The sequence below is a fragment of the Geosmithia morbida genome (assembly GCF_012550715.1).
Source record: "Geosmithia morbida isolate 1262 chromosome Unknown scaffold_5, whole genome shotgun sequence".
Taxonomy (NCBI): Eukaryota; Fungi; Ascomycota; class Sordariomycetes; order Hypocreales; family Bionectriaceae; genus Geosmithia; species Geosmithia morbida.
In genome coordinates, this window is record NW_023336192.1 from 26,487 (window position 1) to 44,462 (window position 17,976).

Consider the following 17,976-nt stretch of genomic DNA (forward strand, 5'->3'; position numbering starts at 1 on the left):
GACTCGATACGTACGCTGAGCAACATCTTCGTCGTCTCTCGCTTCATCCATCAGTGTTTCACGGCGCGGCGGGAAGCTCTCATACTAGGTGTGCTGCAAAATGAGCTAGGCCCAGTCTTGGCCGACGCCCAATTTCTCCCTCTCTTCCCCCCTGCGACGCATTATGACATGCACGAGGATAGTCTTTCCTACCAGGAGCATGTGTACGCCATGGCTCCCGTGTACGAGGACCTCCTGTCGCGCGGTGGCGATGATGAGAATGCGGACTCTGCTTCGCTGACCGAACTGTGCCGTACCCTCCACGAGATGAATTTCATGACGGATATCTGCATGGAGATGCAGAGGGAGCGGTTCCGGATATATGGGCTGAGCATGGTGCCAGCACCCTCGCGTTCGGAGCGGCTGCGAGTGCTCCGGGCCTTGTACCGACGCCAGATCATCTTCAATATGTGGGCGATGGGCCGACGCGCGCTCGCGTGGGGTGATGCGGACAACGCGGCCCTCATCAACTCCAACGACAGCGCGGGAGAGAGCCTGGGCCTGCTGGCGCCTCTGCAGTCATGGGAGATGCAGCAGGTGGACGACGTCAACCAGATCGTCATACACGTCTGTCTGTCCCTCTGCGCCGCGGGCCTTGACCAGGGGCAGCCAATCGATGAGGACTTATTCGACGAGATGTGCGTACACACCAACGTCCTGGTCCAGTTCATGTGGGAGCACCCAGCCCTTTCGGAAGGTTTGCCCATGGTCGTGCCGATATCAAGTGACTCCGGCCCCGACGGCCTGTGGAACTACTACGGCCTTTCCAGGACGTACAAACTGTCCTACCTCGCGTGGCCCTGGTGGGAACAATGGATCGGCAGGGGCCCGGTGGACGCGCAAGAAGACGAGGGCGGGCAGGGTGAAGGCAACACTAGAGGGAGGCTTGACTTCACTGTCGACCGAGTACACCTGGTCCCTTTTGCCTGGGCGGACGCGTTAGGGGGCCGAATCGTCAACTGCTTTGGTGAAGTCCTCTGCGAGGGGATTTCCGAGGCAGCGGCCGAGTCTGAATACGAGCTTCGCAGTCGTTCTTCTTCCATTGAACTGTGGTCAGCAGTCGGGTTTTCCTTGTGGGACCGCCAACGGGTCGAGACGCTGAAGGGGCTGAGCCAACTTGGTGAATTCCATACAGGGTGGATTCTACGTTGGCATGTTGTTCCGCGATGATTGAGCCGGAGTTCCTCGATCGTACATGACAGGCCGCAGTTTGTTTCCTCCCTGTCCTTGAAGCCGATGTGCTGGTTGAGTCGGGCGTGAAAGAGGCCAGTTCACCTTGGTCTCTGGCAGTAACTATCACACGGGACAGTGAATTACTGGAGTCGGGAGTGAGCAAGACCCTTTTCACATCGAATCGTTCCCTAGTGATGATCACAGGCTGTCTGGGCTGTTTTCCCTCCCTCCCTCCCTCTCTCTCTCTCTCTTCTCTTTTCTCTTTTCTTCTCTTCTGTTCTATTCGTCTCTTCTTCTTCTATTCCTCGCCCTTCCCCCTTCCTCCTTCCCCTCCATCTCTCTACATATCTTTGCTCACTACTTTCCGCCGTTCACGGCCCAGGCGCCCACGCCAGAAAGAAGGATGAGCCAATACATTTCCCTTTCCTTTGAAGAGTGGATAGTTGAAGCTGAAGAGAGGGATGACCTAAACAAATGTCGGGAAATGCATGGATCCAACTGTTGGAAGGCACTCCAAATCACATGATCTGGATATCCATCTCTCGGAGCCGTCTATGTCCTGGTCCTAGTTGGCGCTGTTCGAAACCAAGGTACAGCAATTCTTCATTTGTCAGGAATGCGACGGAGCATACTCAGTACAGCTACATCCATGCAATGAACCTGATGATGGCCCAAAGGATAGAAAAGTCCCATGCGTCCGATGTAGTGTAGACCCGATGAATTCTACAGCTGCTTCAAATTTGATGCCATGGCTCCATTGCAGCTTCTTGTCAATCATCCCTATAGGGTAAGCAGTTGACCACTATGTTGGTGGCGAGCGGCAACGAACTAAATGCTAACGTCTCCATCGTCATCCGAACTCCACTTACTCTGCTCTTACATCCAAAGAGCTCCTTTCCCCTCCTGCCCTTGGTTTTTCCTTTCATTATTTTGTGAGAATAAACTCGATAAGAATCTTTTGCATTCAGACACCATGGACAAGGAAACCGACCGCTTCCCTCTACACACGGCAGCGCGACTGGGCCAAGGTAAGAACTGACTGACCTGGGAGACTTCATTCACCATGACAAACATAGATCCCCCTCCCCCCCACTAAAACACCACGGACAGTGAGCGTTGCCGAAGGTCTGCTCAAGGTAAAGAGAAATCATTCACCAAACCCTCACCAGAGATTGGGACGAGCGTATGCACGAAACAATAAGACCGGATGCTGAATCTCATCGCAGACCGATCCCAAGCTTTCCAAGCGCAAAGACGACGATGACCGATACCCCATTCACTGGGCCGCCTCGTCCAACAGTCTCGACATTGTCAACCTTCTGGCCGATCAGAAAGGCTTCGATCCAGACGTCCAGGTAACCTCGATCAACGCCCACTGCGCCCGCTCTCTCTCTCTCTCTCACCATATAGTCGTTGACCGATCATCAATATCGCTACAGGATGGAAGCGGCTGGACCCCCCTCATGATTGCCGCCAGCGTCCCCGACAGCGAACCTGTTCTCAAGCTCCTCCTCCAGAGGGGAGCAGATGTGAATGAAAAGAGTTGAGTTCCCCCCGTCCCCCCCCAGTTATACCCTCCCTCCTTTGTCCTAGATATGTACACATAAAACATGATGGTAATGTTAACGACTGTGGGGGGAAAAAAAGACAACACCGGAAATGTCGGTTGATCTCCTTTCTCCAGCCCATTGCCCAGATCCCCTGGCTCATGATATCCCAGTCGGCCCTGCATTTTGTTGCCTCGAAGAAGGACCTCGACACCGCCCGCCTTCTGATAGAGAACAAGGCTTCGACGCGCGTCCGCAACAAGAGGGGCCAGTACGCCATCCACCGCGCCGCCGCCGTCGGCTCCCAGCCCCTGGTGTCGCTCCTCTTGCGCAACCGGAGCCCTATTGATGCCACCGACGCAGATGGGTACACACCTCTCCACCACGCTATTGCCGAGGGTCATGGTGAGAATACTATCAGTCTTTCTTTTTTCTTCCCGTTCCGTTCGCATATATTCATGTGCTGATGGATTTTTCCCCTGCAGGAGACGTTGCCATCCTCCTACTCAAAGAAGGAGCCGACCATACCCTCAAGACCAGCGAAGACCAGCTCGCTATTGATCTGGCTCCAGACAAGGATGTATGCTTTGCCTCTTCCCCCTTTCTATCTCTACGCAACGCTAATCAACTTCTCAAGGTACGACGATACATTATACAGGGTGCTGAAAGGGAGGGAATAGATTTATCAGAATAGTTTTTCGTCTTGTTTTGTCTCTTGGGTAATAACGATAGAGAGAGAAGGGGGCAAAAAAAATAGAAAGGAAAAAAATGTAAATAGTGCAGAAAGAAGAAAAAGAAAGAAAAATTCCCAACGCTGTGTTTTTACATCATTTGACCGTCCGTTCCACCAACTCGCGATACATTTCCTTGACATCCTGCACATCGGCCTTGAGCTCCTCCACCATCTCGCTCTTCTCGCCCAGCAGCTCAAGGGTAGTCTGGTAGCGGGCGTTGACCTCTTCGAGCTGCCTCTGGGCGTCGTCGGCCTTTCTGGACGCCGCCTTGGCGGCCTCCACGTCCCTCATGAGCGAGAGTATGTCGGACCGCGCCTCGTCCCTCTGGCTGCACACGCGCGCCATCTCCTCCTTTGCCGCCACCTTCTCGGCCTCGAGCCGGCGGATGGCTGCGCTCATGCGCTCCACCAGCTGCACTGACGGCCCGGCCCCGACGGTCGAGACCGAGACCATGTCCTGCGCCACGTTGCGCGGCGAGAACGGCACCGGGCCCTCTCCCGCACCGGCGGCACCTGCACCGGCAGCGGCCGACTCGTCCCGCTCGGCCAGGGAGGGAGGCGACATGAGGTCTAGCCCGTCGCTGGGCGGCGGCTCGAACGGCGAGAAGGGCATGGGCGGCACGCCCGAGCCCGCGGCCGCACCGGACCCCGTGGTGGAGAACGTGCCCGTCCGCCGGAGTGACGGCTGGCTCGGCAGTCGTCGGATGCTGCCGAGGTCGCCGGGGCTGTCGGGTATGCTGCCCGAGACGGGCGTGCGGCGCGACAGCGGCTTGTTGAAGATCTGCAGGCCCGCGAGTTCGGAGCTGAAGTTGCGCGGCACCGATAGCAGCGGCGAGTCCGGCCGACTCTGGTTGCGCGGCGATGGCATCGCGGGAACGTCGTCCGCCCACCCTCCCCGCCGGTACGCATCGTTCTGCTGCTGCATCTCCCGCGCTGCTGCTCGCTGCATCTTGTCCAGGTCGGCGCGGGCCTGCTCCAGGGCCGTCTCCGTCGTCTTGGCCGACATCCGCAGGGCGGCGAGCTGCTCGCGGCACGTCTCAAGTTCTCGCCTGGCCGTCTCCAGTTCCGGCTTGACGTCTTGCAGCTCATCCTCTAGACCGCGGCATCGGCTTGCCTATGCGACAACTTAGATATACAGTCCACCCACACTGCCATGTGCTCTGTAGATAGGAGCAGGGAAAAAGAGGGGAAACCCAACCCCCCCCCCCCCCAAAAAAAAAAAAAAAAAAAAAAAACATTAAAAGCATGATTCCTTTAAAAGGTCATGACCATACATAATACTATATAAAAATAGTAAGAGTCCCCCCCCAAAAAAAAAAAAAAAAAAAAAAACTTACAGCTTCTCGTGCCTTTTTGCGCATTTCCGACTCTCGCCTCTGTGCCTCATCCTTCTCCTTTTCGAGGCTAGCCACCTTTGCGAGGAGAGAGGCTTCGATGCCCTGCCAGTTGTCGCTGGCGGTAGCGTACTGCGACTGGAGCGTCTCGATCTGCCGCAGCAGCTTGACCTGGGCCTCGCCGCCGGAGCCGGACGAGGCCTCCTCTGCGACGGACCGCATGGCCTCGAGCTTGCCCTCCATCACCTTGACCTCTGCTCTGAGGTCGGCTTCGACGGTGCGGCCCCGCTCGGTGGCGCGGGCGAGCCTCTCGGTCCACTCGAGGCCCTCGAGGCGCGCCTTGTCCCGGAGCGAGTCCCTCTCGGCTTCGAGGGCGGCGACCTTGTCCTCGAGCTCTCTCTGACGGGCCTTCTCGGCGGCCACGGCCTTGGCGTGCGCGTCCGCGCTGGCGGCGGCGGCCTTGTCCGCCTTGGCGCGGAGGTCCTGCTCGAGCCTGCGCATGGCGTCGTCCCTGACGGCGCGCTCCTTCTTGAGGCCGTCAATCTCGCGCTGCAGCGATGCCGTCGCCTTGCGCGCCTCCTCCTGCCTCTTCTCTTTCTCCTCATCACCTTCGAGCCGGCTGCGCAGCGCGTCGGCCTCCGAGGCGGCCTTGTCCTTGGCTCTCCTCAGGTCTTCGACCTGCTTGTCCTTGTCGGCCATCTGCAGCCGCAGCCGCTTGACGGTGGCGCGGAACGTCTGCTCCGAGCTCGACAGCTTCTGCCCTTCCTCCATCAGCAGCGCAATCTTCTCATCCTTCTCGGCCAGCTTGCGCTCCGCGCTGCCAGGAGGCGCCGCCGACGCCGCCTTCTTGGCCGCGTCCGCGGCGTTTCTGGACAGGTACTTCAGCTTGGACTGCAGCGAGTCTATGCGCTCGACGTACTCCTGGATCTCCTCCTGCTGCCGCGCCTTGATCTCGTCCATGTCCTTGGCCAGTTCCGATATATGGCTCTGGGGTGCGGCAGTGGTGGCGGCAGCGACAGTCGGTCTCGTCGCTGCGTCGCCGTCATCTGCCGCGTCCTTCTTCTCGTCGGGTGCGGCCGGCTGTGGCGATTCCGATTTCGGTCCGGCCGATACATCTTGCCCAGGGGGCGCGGGACTGTCGCCCTTTTCTGCTGCCGCCGGCGCCGCCTGCGTAGCGGCCTCTTCGGGCGGGGTGTCCGTCTTGGCCGCCGGCTCGTTCTCCCCGTTGTGCGTGCTGTCGATCGAGGGCCGCTCCGTGGACGGTCTGTCGATCGAGGGCCTGTCCATCGACGGTCTGCTGTCAAACGAGCTCCTGGGCGACGCACTGTTGCCTTGTCCAGACTTGGCGGCCATGGCTTTGGCCAGCCTGGCCTGTAGGCGGTCGTTGGGGTTCCCCCGAGGCTTGGACGAGGACCGTGTATTGGCTGCCGTGCGCGTCCGTGGTTAGCAAGGGTCCTACGACGTCCGTGTCATGTGAAGACGTACCCGACTTTGCCGCCGCCGCTGCCGTTGCCGTCATGGGAGCCTGCGATTGTGGCTGCGGCTGCGGTTGTGGCTTCTTCTTGGGCGCGGGACTGGACGTCCAGCCGTCGCCATCGTCATCGTCGGCTCCTGCAGCGCCCTCGGACAGCATGTTGTCGAGGCGAGACTCTACGCCTGCGACGGCCGAGGTGAGGAATGAGCCCCATCTGGAGGCCGACGGCTTGCCAGGCGCGGCCATGGTGGCGGGGTCCGGTCAGATCGAGGGAGTGCAGGCCGGAATGGGCCGAAGCTGCTGACCCGTCAGGGAAGAGAGAGTGGTGGAGGGAGATGAGATAGAACAAAACGGGTCGTGCGTGTTGTATTCTTCCTCGTTGGCGACGACGGCGTTGCGTCGAAGCTCGGCACGTTTGTTGGGCGGTTGGCCACATTGTACGAAGTAGGAATAAATAATATATAAATCATGCTGTTATTAAAGCAAAAATCATTGGCATCTCGGCCGAGGGACGTATAGTGGTGGATCCCCGCTGTAGGACAGATACTAAGCCTCTAAAACTCTGATACGAGGTCCCTGTAATTCCTGTCGGGGATCGCGCTCTCTGGTACTTCCTCGTTGCGTGCTTCTCCTCTAATCTGTACCCTGGCTGGTATCGATACTGCAACCACGAGAGGCTCTCTTCGTCACGTCTATCGAGCCCCCTGCATTTGGTTGATCATTTTCAATATTTCCTCGTCATCCACCCGTAGAGGGAGCACAGGAGGGGGTACCAAGACTGTCACAAAGGTTCCCCCTAGAAAGGCCATTCATTTACTGGTGAAGAGGAAAGAGAAGAGAAGAAGAGAGCGTATGTTGCCTCATGCGTCCCAACACCAACTCTACTAGGCAAATAATACTAGTAGCATCTCCCGTCTCTCCTTCGTCACCGAAAAAAAAAAAAATCTCCATGTCGTCCGTCGGTAGGGGTATCGAATTGGCAGAAAAGAAAAAAACACAAAAAACTGACGGTTTTATCTTCTTTGCAGTCAAATGAGATGGGACAGATGTCGAAAGAAGAAGAGAGAAACGGGAGGAGAACGGTCCACCCCATCATCATCCAGAGAGAGATACCACCATTGAAACCAAAGTTAACACCAGAGATGCTACCGCATAGATCATAAGACAAAAACCAGACGATCGCTCTCCTCGTCGAGCCGCCCGCTCAGCTGAGAGTGAAAGAGCATGATTCTGGACAGACAGGCATGAAAACACACACTCCCTAAGCCTGAGAACAATGCCGTATTCCCCCCCCCCCTTTTTTTTTTTTATAGCCCCTCTCGTATCCTTTTCCTCGAACCTCTCAACCGGCCAACTTCTTCCACCAACTGGTCTTAGGCGTCGTAGCAGTCTCCGGCGGGGCGAGGACCGAGTTGTGACGGCTTCCGTGTCCATGTCTCTCGTCGCTACCGTCCGAAGCAGCCATGCGTCTCTCGCGTTCCCTCTCCTCGCGCCGCCTCCTCCGTCGCTGATCGTCCGTCTCGTCGGCCGTCATCTCCGCTCCGGAGGCGCGGCCCTTCTTCCGACTCCGACGCGCCTCGCGACGAGCCTGCTCGTCCACGCCCTGCTGGTCTGCCGGCGGGGGCGGCGCGTCAGAGTGATCCTTGACCCACGTGGACGTCCCCGACACAGGCCAAGCCGACGAGCTCTCCCGCTCGGAGTGGTGTCGGCGTTGCTTCCGTGGTGGGGCCTCGTCGACCGAGGCATCTGTGGCGCGTCGGTTCAGCCTCTCGGTAGGCCGTACTGGGTCGCCTTCTTTGGCGGCCCGCCGGGCGTCTCGCTTGCGCCGGCGCTCCGCCTCATCATCTGACGGGTCGACCTGGTGAGGCTGGGATCGGCGAGGGCGCTCTCGCTTGGAGGTTCGGCGCGCGGCTTCGTCTGCCTCCTCAGCAGCAGCAGCAGCAGCCTCCCTCTCCTTGCGGATACGGCGCCGCTCAGCCCTACGTGCCTCCCTGTCTTCTTCTTCGGCACGCTGCTGCTCTTCACGTTGGCGCGCGGCGCGGCGCTCGGCGCGGCGCGCCTCCCGGTCCGCATCTTCATCTCCTTTGCGCCGGCGAGCACGGTGTCTCTCCTTATCCTTGCGGGCCTCTGCTGCCTCCTCGGCCGCCGCCGCCGCAGCCTCGCGCTCTGCTCGCTTAGCGCGGCGCGCTGCCCGTCGTGCCTCTCTCTCGGGATCCGCCATGGGCACGTCGCCGTCCGTGACGGCACCCCTGCCCTCGTCGTCTGTCGTGGTGTACGTGTTGCGGCGCTTGACGGGCTCGACACGTTCCGCCTTGGGCGTCATGAAACCGCTGAACAGGCCCGAGATGACGCCCTTCCTCGTTGTGGACGTGCCGCGCTTCGAAGGTGTGCCGTTGGAGCCGGGCGCATCCGTCATGATGACGTCTTCGTCCTCCACCAATGTGGCGCGCCGCGAGCGTCGGCGTTCAGACGTCGGGGCGCGGCCTTCGGCCTCGGCTATCAGCCCCTCCTCGTCACCGTGGTGAGACCTACGAGGCTTGGAGCTCTTGCTCGACATCTTGTCGGCGCCCACACCCAGGATCTTGGCAGCCTTGGATGACATCTCGGGGTGCGATTCCTCGGGCGGCGGGGAGACGAGGCCGTGTGCGTCCACCGAGGCCCGGCGCGACGATCGGCCATTTGTGCTGGCCCGCTTCTCCCTCGTCGGCATGGTCCTCGAGACGGGCGGCGTGCTGCTGAAAATGCCAGACTTGCGGCTGCGCCTCTCAGACTTGTCGACCTTCTCAGCCGAGCGCTCCGCCTTGTCAGAGCTGGACCCCTTGGACGAGCCGCTCTTCTTCTCCTCCTCCTTGTCGACCGATCGCTTTGAGGACCTCTCCTTTTCAGCCTTGGATCGCGACGACGACTTTTTCTCCCTCTCCTTCTCTCTTTCCTTTTCCCTCTCCCTCTCCTTCTCCTTCTCCCTCTCCCTTTCCCTCTCCTTCTCCCTCTCCTTCTCCCTTTCCCTCTCCTTCTCCCTCTCCTTCTCCCTCTCCTTCTCCCTCTCCCTCTCCTTCTCCTTCTCCTTCTCCCTCTCCTTCTCCCTCTCCCGGTGTCGCTCAGCACGCTCACGCTCGGCACGCTCACGCTCGGCACGCTCAGCACGATCGGCGCGGTCCCTGGCCCTCTTCTCCTCCTTCTTTTCTTCTTCCTTGGCGGCTCCAGATGCCGTCCATGCTCCCCACGATGAGCTACCGTCGCGATTGACCTTGGGTCGATCCTTCCGGGACGATGACTTGGGCTCGGGGGGCGGGGATGGGGGAGCGTCAGGGACGGCCGGCGGAGGCTGGGGTACGGGTGGAGGCGCAGCATCCGCAGCCTTGGACTTGCTCTTTTTGCTGCTGGTCTTTCTCTCCTTCTTGGGAGATGGAGCCGTCATGTCGGGCACGGGCTCGTCGTCGTCAAGCTCCTCGGGGAACGTTCCAGGTATCTCGGAATCCTTCTTCTTCTTCCTGGAGGATGGCGGGGGCACAGGCAGTGGCTCCTCCTTGATGACGGGCTCTGGGGGCGGCGGGGGTGGTGGCGGGGGTGCCTCGACGACGGGGACCGACTTGGACTTCTTGGACTTCTTCAACGACTTCTCCTCCACCGGCGGCGGCGGCGAGACCGGCGGCTCGGGCGGTGGGGATGGCGGGGCGGCAACTGGCTCGGGCTCGGGTTCATCTAGCGGGGGTGGAACCGCCTCGAACGTCTTGAGCCTTTCGGCGATCTTGCCACCAAACGACTTTCGCGATAAGCCCAGGAACCCATCATTGTTTGATGGTGTCGTGTCCTCCGGGGGAGTTTCTATGAACGGGATGAGTCAGTAGCCAATTTCCTGAAAATCGTACCAGCACCAGGATTGTTCAGAGTTGTGAGTGGGCGCGCGTCGCACACACGAGATTCAAGTCAATCCCATCATAGTTAGCGTGATACCGGGGGGGGTTCGGTCTCATGCTCAGCCGTTCTGCACATCGGATTGCACTGTGCTATCGTTTGCGAGGGAATCGAGGGGAGAGATGTATGACCAAAAAAAAGATGAACAGGAAGGAAGAAGGGAGGGGGGGGACGGGGTAAAGACAGTAAGCGCAGTGAGAAAAAGAAGACGACAAGGTCAAAACACATACCCTTCTTCTTCTTGCTTCCAAGGCCCCAAAAGCTGAAAGCATCATTCGTGATCTTGGGCTTGCGGCCCTCATCCACCTCGGCCAGTAATCTGTCCACCTCAGCGGGATCCAGCTCCGGCTCCGGTTCGGCCTCGGGCTCTGGTTCCGGTACCGGTTCAGGTTCCGGCTCCGGCTCTGGTTCCGGCTCTGGTTCCGGCTCTGGCTCTGGTTCCGGCTCCGGTTCCTTCTCCTTGGTCTTTTTCTTATCCTTGGAGGACGACTTCTTCTCCTTCTCTTTCTTTTTTTCCTTCTCCTTCTCCTTCTCCCTTTCCTTTTCCGCCTTCCTGGCCTCCTTGGCCTCCTTGGCCTCCTTAGCGGCTTGCTCCTCGGCTTCTTTGGCAGCAGCAGCAGCAGCAGCAGCTTCAGCAGCTTCAGCAGCTTCAGCTTCGGCCGCCTCGGCAGCGGCGGCAGCGGCGGCAGCGGCGGTGGCCTCTTCATCTACGCCACCGTCACCCCTGCTGTCAATCTTAGCCTTGAGCTCATCGTACCTAGCACGATCTGTCTTGCTCAATTTGCTGCGCTTCTCCTTCTTGGCCTCGAGGGCGGCAAACTCTTCGTCTTCGGCCGCAGCCTCAGCGGCGGCAGCCTCAGCGGCGGCATAGCCTTCTTCGGGTGCTTCGGGGGCGTCAGGCACCGGGGGGGGCACTTCTTCTCCTTCTTCCTGTACAGCAGGATCGGGGGGGGCAGGAGGGGGGGCGGCCTCGGCAGCCCTCTTGTTGGCGCGCTCCTTAAGCTCATCGTACCGGTCCCTCTCGCTCTTCTTGACCAATCGTCCCTTCTTGACCTTTTTGTCCTCCAAGGTTGCGAGCTCCGCCTCCTCTGCCGCGATCTCAGCTTCCGCTGCCTCCGCAGCAGCCTGCTCCGCAGCCTCGCGGGCGGCCTGCTCCTCCGCTTCCTTGGCTGCCCTCTCCTCAGCACGCTTGTCGGATCGTTCCTTGAGGAGGGTATGGCGATCACGCTCCGAGGCCTTGGACAGCTTGCCCTTCTTGGCTTTCTTGATTTCCAGGGCTGCTAGCTCGTCCTCTTCAGCGGCAATGATGGCCTCATCTTCGACTTCCGGAACAACGGGCTCCTCCGCAGCCGGTGGGTCAGGAGCCTGAGGCGGGACATCTTCGATAGGCGGCGGCGGCACCTCCTCCTCGGCCGTGGGGGCCTCCCTGGCTGCGGCCCGCTGATTGGCACGCTCCACGAGGACTGCGTACCGCTCCCGGTCAGCAGCTTTGGATAGCCTGCCCTTCTTGGCCTTTTTGATCTCCAGGTCGGCAAGCTCTGCCTCTTCGGCAGCAATTTCGACGTCGTTGTTGTCGTCCGGGGAAGCAGCCTCTTCGGGAGCAGGCTGTACGAGGGGTTCCGATTCCCGCTCGGCGGAGGGTTGTTCAGCAGCTTCCTTTGCTGCGGCTCGCTGATCGGCGCGCTCCTTGAGCACAGCATATCTCTCCTTATCGGAAGACTTACTCAGCTTTCCCTTCTTGGCCTTCTTGGTCTCCAGTTCAGCAAGCTCCAGTTCCTCGGCAGCGATCTCGGCGTCGCTGACTTCGGGGACAGCAGGGGTCACATCGATAGGCTCTGGCTCCGGCGCCGGTGGTTCTTCGGCCGGTTCAGGCGGCTCCTCTGGTTTATTTGCGACAGCATGCGCAGCCCGCTCTTCGGACCGGCCCTTGAGATAGTCATATCGTTCCTTGTCCGAAATTTTGACAAATTTGCCCTTCTTTTGACGCTTGGCCTCCAGGTCGGCAAGCTCCTTCTCCTCGGCGTCGATGACTGCCTGGCTGATCTCGGGCTCAGCGGGGACCGACTCAGGCTCAGGCTCAGGCTCAGGCTCAGGCTCAGGGTCAGGCTCAGGCTCTGGTTCCGGTTCCGGTTCGGCCGTGGTTTCGGGTTCCGGTGGATCGGGCACAGCGGGAGGTGCCATGGACGCAGCGATGGCTCGTTTGACGGATCGCTCCTTGAGGTACTGGTATCGCTCCTTGTCCGAAGGTTTGACGAATTTGCCCCTCTTTTGGCGCTTGGCTTCCAGGCCAGCGAGTTCGGCCTCTTCGGTGTCGATCTCGGCTTGGCCATCTCCAGACTCAGCGGGTGGTGCCTCGACAGCCGGCTCAGTTTCAGGTTCGGGTTCAGGGACAGCGACGGCGGCCTCTTCAATTTCCTTGGCTGCCTTGTCGGCCGCTCGCTTGTCAGAACGGCCCTTGAGGACCTCGTATCTTTCCCTATCGACCGACTTGTTGAGCCTACCCCTTTTAGCCTTCTTGGTCTCCAGCTCGGCAAGCTCAAGCTCCTCGGCATCGATTTCAGCTTGAGCGACCTCAGGCTCAGCTGGTGCTGCAGGCTCCGGTTCCGGTTCCACTTCCGGTTCAGCAGCAGCAGCGGCGGCGGCGGCGGCGGCGGCGGCGGCAGCCTCTTCCTCAGCGGCTTTCGCAGACTTCTCTTCGGCACGTTTGTCGGAGCGCTCCTTGAGGTAAGCGTGCCTATCCCGGTCGATGGATTTGGCAAACCTCCCCTTCTTGGCCTTCTTGATTTCCAGCTCGGCCAGCTCGGCCTCCTCAGCATCGATCGCCGCCTGGTCGTCTTCGGCGGCGGCGGGAGGCTCTGGTTCAGGCTCGGGCTCAGCAGGTGCGGGAGGAGTCGGCTCTGGCTCGGCCTCCTTGGCCGCCTTCTTGGCTGCGCGTTCGGCCATGCGGCTTTGCAGAACCTGATAGCGGTCTCTGTCGGCAGACTTGAGGAGCCGACCCTTCTTGGCCTTCTTGATTTCTAACTCAGCCAGCTCGGCCTCATCTGCCGCAGCCTCAGTATCCTCGGCCTCCTGTGCTGCAGCGTCGCTAGCATCCGGCGTGATAGGGGGCTCTTCGGGTGGCTCGGGGGCTGCAGGCACTTCTGGTTCAGGGGGGGGGGCAGCTGCCTCGGCTTCCTTGGCGGCCTTGTCCTCAGCCCTCTTTGCAGCCCGATCCAAGAGGACCTGGTACCGTTCCCGGTCAGCCGCCTTAGCCAGCCGACCCTTCTTAGCCTTCTTATTTTCCAGCTCAGCCAGCTCAGCCTCTTCACTAGCGATCGCGGCCTCCTCAGCTTCGCGGGAGGCAGCATCTGCGGCGTTCTCGACGGCGGCCGAGGGCTTTTCTGGAGCGGGAGGCTCCTCTGGAGCGGGAGGCTCTTCTGGAGCGGGAGGCTCCTCGACTGGTGGTGGTGGAGCAGCTTCCGCGGCGGCCTTCTCCTCGGCCCTCTTTGCGGCCCGGTCCAAGAGGACCTGGTATCGTTCCCGGTCAGCCGCCTTAGCCAACCTGCCCTTCTTGGCTTTTCTGATCTCTAGCTCTGCTAGTTCAGCCTCCTCCTTCTCGACCTCCATCCTTTGCGCTTCGCTAGCACCGTCGTCGTCCGGAGGGGCATCAGGGACTTCGAGTGGGATTTTGGGCTCAGGTTCTGGGGTGGCGGCGGCAGCAGCATCAGCGGCGGCCTTTGCCTCGGCCCTCTGGTTGGCTTTGGCTTTGAGCTCGTCGTATCGGTCCTTGTCAGTCTTCGTGACGAGCCTGCCCTTCTTGGCCTTCTTGGTCTCAAGAGCAGCGAGCTCTTTTTCTTCAGCGGCAACCTCAACTGCCTCTGCTTCCTGGCGTGCCTTGTCTTCGTCGACGGCCGGCTCCTCAGGCTGCGGAGGAGGTTCAGCAGCGGCAGCGGCGGCGGCAGCGGCAGCCTCCTTGGCTGCATCTTCCTCAGCCCTGGCCTCGGCATGGGCCTTGAGAATGTCGTAGCGCTCCTTGTCCTTTTTCATCAGCTTCCCACCTATCCTCTTGGCCTTTTTGGACTCGAGGGTTTCGAGCTCCTCCACTTCCGCTGCAATCTCGGCGGCCCGGGCGTCAGACTTGGCCTTCTCCTCAGCCTCGGCCTCGGCGGCGGCAGCTTCGGCAGCAGCTTGGCTGGCGGCAGCGGCTTGCTCCTCAGCTTCCTTGGCAGCCTTGTCTGCGACTCTCTTGTCGGAATTCGCCTTGAGGATCTCATAACGGTCCCTATCCTTCTTCATCGTGAGCTTGCCTTTCTTCAAAGCCTTCTTCGCCTCGAGCGCAGCCAGTTCCTCCTCCTCAGCGGCGATCTCGCGAGCCTCAGCTTCGGCCTTGGCCTTCTCCTCCGCAGTAGGCTCTGCCTTCTTGGTCCCTAGATCCCAGTCGTCGTTGCCGTCCTCTGCCCAAGAGAAGGCATCCTTATTCTCCTTCTTGCCCCAGGAGCTGAAGAAGTCGTCGCCGCCGCCGCCCGCGGTGGGGCCTTCGTCAAGCTGGATCAGGTCGTCGGTGGCCTTCTTGTCCTTGTCCTTCTTGGAGCCGCTACCCCACGAGTCCCACGGGTCGTCCTTTTGGGAGTCGTCCTGGACATCACCGAGGAGCGTGGTCTTCTTGTCAATAACCTTCTTTGCGGAACCCCAGAAGTCCCAGCCGGCACCTCCAGATCTTGCAGTGTCCTCTTTGGGTTCATCGTCGGCAAAGAGAGAGTTCTTCTTTTTGCCTGTGGCGCCCCAACCGAAGTCGTCGTCGAGGCCGGTTGCTGCCGGGGGTACGTCGTCGTAGAGGCCGCCTTTCTTGCCCTTCTTGCCCTTGTTGGCTGCGCCCCAGAAACCGTCTGTCGGGGGCGCATCAGGGGCTGCAGGGGGAGTGTCAGAGGGGCTGGCAAAGTCGTCGAGGAGGCTCCTCTTGGTGTCCTTCTTGGACCCGGGGACGAACCAGTCGTCATCGGCGGCGGCTGGCTCGTCCTTCTTTGCTCCATTCTTGTCCCAGCCCCACGAGTCGGTAGGGGCGGACCCGTCCATGGCCCCCAAAGCGACGCTGGACTTGTCGTTCCCCTTTTTACCTCCCCAGGGGTTGGAATCTTCGGCGCCAGTGGTGGCAACTTTGCTGCCACCACCCCAGCCCCAGCCGTTCCCGCCACTGGTCCAACTGGTTGCCCAGGAGCCTAAACCAATTCTCGTAGTAGTCGTACCAAGGTGGAGGCCTAATTTCGAGTCATCACCCAGCTTGATCTCCTGGAAGGTGTCGCCGGGGTCAGCCGAGGGGTCGTTGGCGACATCGGCATCGCCTTTCTTCTTGTCCTTGGCGCTGGTGAAATCTGCCCAGCCTTCTCCTCCGTCGCCGCCATCTCCATCGTTCCCGGCATCGCCGCCGCCACCACCGCCCAGACTTTCATTGTTACCGGCGTTGCCCTCGTCCTTTTTCTCCTCGCTGCCGCCGTTGTCACCGCCCCCGCCCCCGCCGAGGGGCATGGGCGTGCCGGCCGCTTTCTTCTTCTTCTTGGCGTGTTCACGGTAGCCGCCCTGCCACAGGAAGTCTACCGAGGCTCCGGGGAAAGGGTCCGGCAGTAGACAATTCTCGGTGGGGTGCGCTTTCGCTGAGGCCGAGGTGGGCTCCGGGGATGTGTCTGGGAGATGGGGACCGTTCTGACGGGCATAGTCGTCCGTTTCCGGGGGCGTCTTGCTGCTCTCATCGGGGTACTCTGGGGGTGGTTCTGGTAGCCTGTGGTCGCGAGGCTCCCGGCGAGGCCACAGCAGCGGGCTCTGAAGGGTTCGTTTCGGATTTGAGGAGAGGGAAGAAGTTGGGAGTGTGATGTGTCGAGTCTAAGTCGAAGCGAACAAGGTTAGCCCTTGAGCAAGAGACTGACGTATCTGCTATGAAATGGCAGGAGAGAGAAAGCAGGTGTGCACTGATATGACGTTTTCGCGCCTTGGAAAGTGATGGGGTTTCGGCGCGGGTAGATGTGGGAAAGAGAAGAGGAGGGAGGGGTAAAAGAGAGGTGTGGAACGATGATGATGATGATAGTAGTGGAAATTCGAAGGAACAAAAGCGAGAGGAAACGTACAGAGGGAGTAGATTTGTGCCGACAACGAAGCCAAGCTTGTGCGATCAAGCCCAGCTGTGCGCAGAGGGATCTCTCATCCCACCCAGCCCGCGAGGTAGTGTTTACTGACGACCCAGGACCGTCTGCGCTGAAGCTTTCGGTGAACACCAACACTTCGGCCGTAGCCATTGTGGAAGATGTAGCTCGTATGCTGCTGGCAAATCGGAGTCGCAATCATGGACGCTGCTGTGGGACAGAGGCTGTCGCTAACGAGGGAAGGTTCGTCGGATCGATTGTTGTGGATTGATCTTTTTTTTTCTTCTTCCGTTTGGGTTGAGGGGAAATGCGACGGTTGGCCGGGGAATTTCAGCTAGAAGAGGCCAGCCCCGTCGGCTGTGTCGTGAATAATTGGTAGGTGGGTTTCTGGTTATGCGCTGTGTGCGAGACCGGAATCTGCGTTGAAGCAAAATAAAACACCAATCGAGAACCTCACAGAAGTCGGCAACGATTTTTCTTTTTCTCGAGCCCTTCCTTTGGAGGTCAGGACAGAAAGCTGACGACCCTGCCACCTTATTTTTTTTAAACCCCAAAGAGAAGAAGTGTCAAAGAGAGAATAATAAGTATGATGTCGGCGACAATCCCAGGGCCCCCGGTCCGTTAATATGATCCTTGTCCCGTCTCTGGCGTCACTGTAATGGACGACTTTTGCTGGTCTAACCCCCGCACGCCCGAATCAGAAACTAGGAGCGTGTTGCAGTTGTGCAGTTCACGTACGTACGATGTAGGGGCGTGATGGCAATGAGACAAATCAAAGGGGTCCCTTTCTTTGGCCTCTTCCCCCCCCCTAGTTAATCGAAGAATACCACCACACAAGGGAGAAAACGGAGGGTGACAGTATTCCCCCGAGTTGACCAATGATTGCTCACTTGGCCTTCTTCACTCTGTAAAGGGATAGTCGACGACCCCTCCGGGGCTAGAAAAAAAGGGTAGAGAGGAAGGGAAAAAAAAAAGCTGGGAACCAGCAGGATTGACGAGGGGTAACGAACAAACAACAATATACCCGGTTCACACGCACAGAGAGGGAGAAAGTGTGTGAGCAGGAAAGAAAGAAAGAAAAAGAAATGATCGGGTAAGAAGAAGAAGGAAAATTCTCGTCTTGTTCATCACCAAACCCCCCCCCTCTTGTGATGATGTGACTGACTTCTCAGGATACTACGACGGCGTAGTACGAGTATTATTACTGGTAGTAAAGAGGCGCGGCAATGATCATAGGATGTGGGAGACCCCAGCACTTTAATAAGGCCCACCTATCGGGTGGTCAAGTGTTTAAGTGGTCGAGTCGATCGAATGGTGGTCCGAGACGATGGATGTCCTCTTTCTAGTAAGAAGCAGAGGCACTCGCTGGCATCGTTCCATCTCTCCATCCACCTACTCGGTCATATGTATTATTATTACTGCTCCTCCTCCGTGCTCCGTACTAGCTGGTCAGTCATGAACAAGTACGTGGTAGAAAGTACGAGTAGTAAGTAGCATTGATACCTGATGGTCCATAAGGACGGCGCTGTCGTGCGTGTCCACTTTGGAAGGCCGGACCCGTCTGCCGGAGCCTGGCCTTTGCGGCCGATGGCATGAGGCGAGGTAATATCCTGCACAGGTAGGGTGGCCCAGCCGAGAGAGTGTGTGGTGT

General features: G+C 59.3%; 4 protein-coding genes across 4 annotated transcripts; 2 read left to right on the forward strand and 2 right to left on the reverse strand.

Moving 5' to 3' along the window:
- Nucleotides 1-372: 372 nt before the first annotated feature.
- Nucleotides 373-1,209, forward strand: GMORB2_6020 (RAS small monomeric GTPase; the record flags this gene model as incomplete). The annotated part of the gene is made up of 1 exon (XM_035467990.1): nt 373-1,209. One exon carries the CDS (start codon nt 373-375, stop codon nt 1,207-1,209), a length of 837 nt encoding a protein of 278 aa, XP_035321971.1.
- Nucleotides 1,210-2,185: 976 nt separating this feature from the next.
- On the forward strand, nt 2,186-3,453 carry GMORB2_6021 (26S proteasome non-ATPase regulatory subunit 10; the record flags this gene model as incomplete). The annotated part of the gene is made up of 6 exons (XM_035467991.1): nt 2,186-2,240; nt 2,323-2,348; nt 2,439-2,741; nt 2,897-3,164; nt 3,245-3,339; nt 3,397-3,453. 6 exons carry the CDS (start codon nt 2,186-2,188, stop codon nt 3,451-3,453), a joined length of 804 nt encoding a protein of 267 aa, XP_035321972.1.
- Nucleotides 3,454-3,586: 133 nt separating this feature from the next.
- On the reverse strand, nt 3,587-6,546 carry GMORB2_6022 (TATA element modulatory factor 1 DNA binding; the record flags this gene model as incomplete). Its single annotated transcript, XM_035467992.1, has 3 exons — nt 3,587-4,601; nt 4,861-6,250; nt 6,312-6,546. 3 exons carry the CDS (start codon nt 6,544-6,546, stop codon nt 3,587-3,589), a joined length of 2,640 nt encoding a protein of 879 aa, XP_035321973.1.
- Nucleotides 6,547-7,642: 1,096 nt separating this feature from the next.
- Nucleotides 7,643-16,478, reverse strand: GMORB2_6023 (uncharacterized protein; the record flags this gene model as incomplete). Its single annotated transcript, XM_035467993.1, has 8 exons — nt 7,643-9,094; nt 9,548-10,125; nt 10,446-11,876; nt 11,940-13,142; nt 13,212-14,232; nt 14,299-15,410; nt 15,468-16,008; nt 16,311-16,478. 8 exons carry the CDS (start codon nt 16,476-16,478, stop codon nt 7,643-7,645), a joined length of 7,506 nt encoding a protein of 2,501 aa, XP_035321974.1.
- Between the last annotated feature and the right edge of the window lie 1,498 nt (nt 16,479-17,976).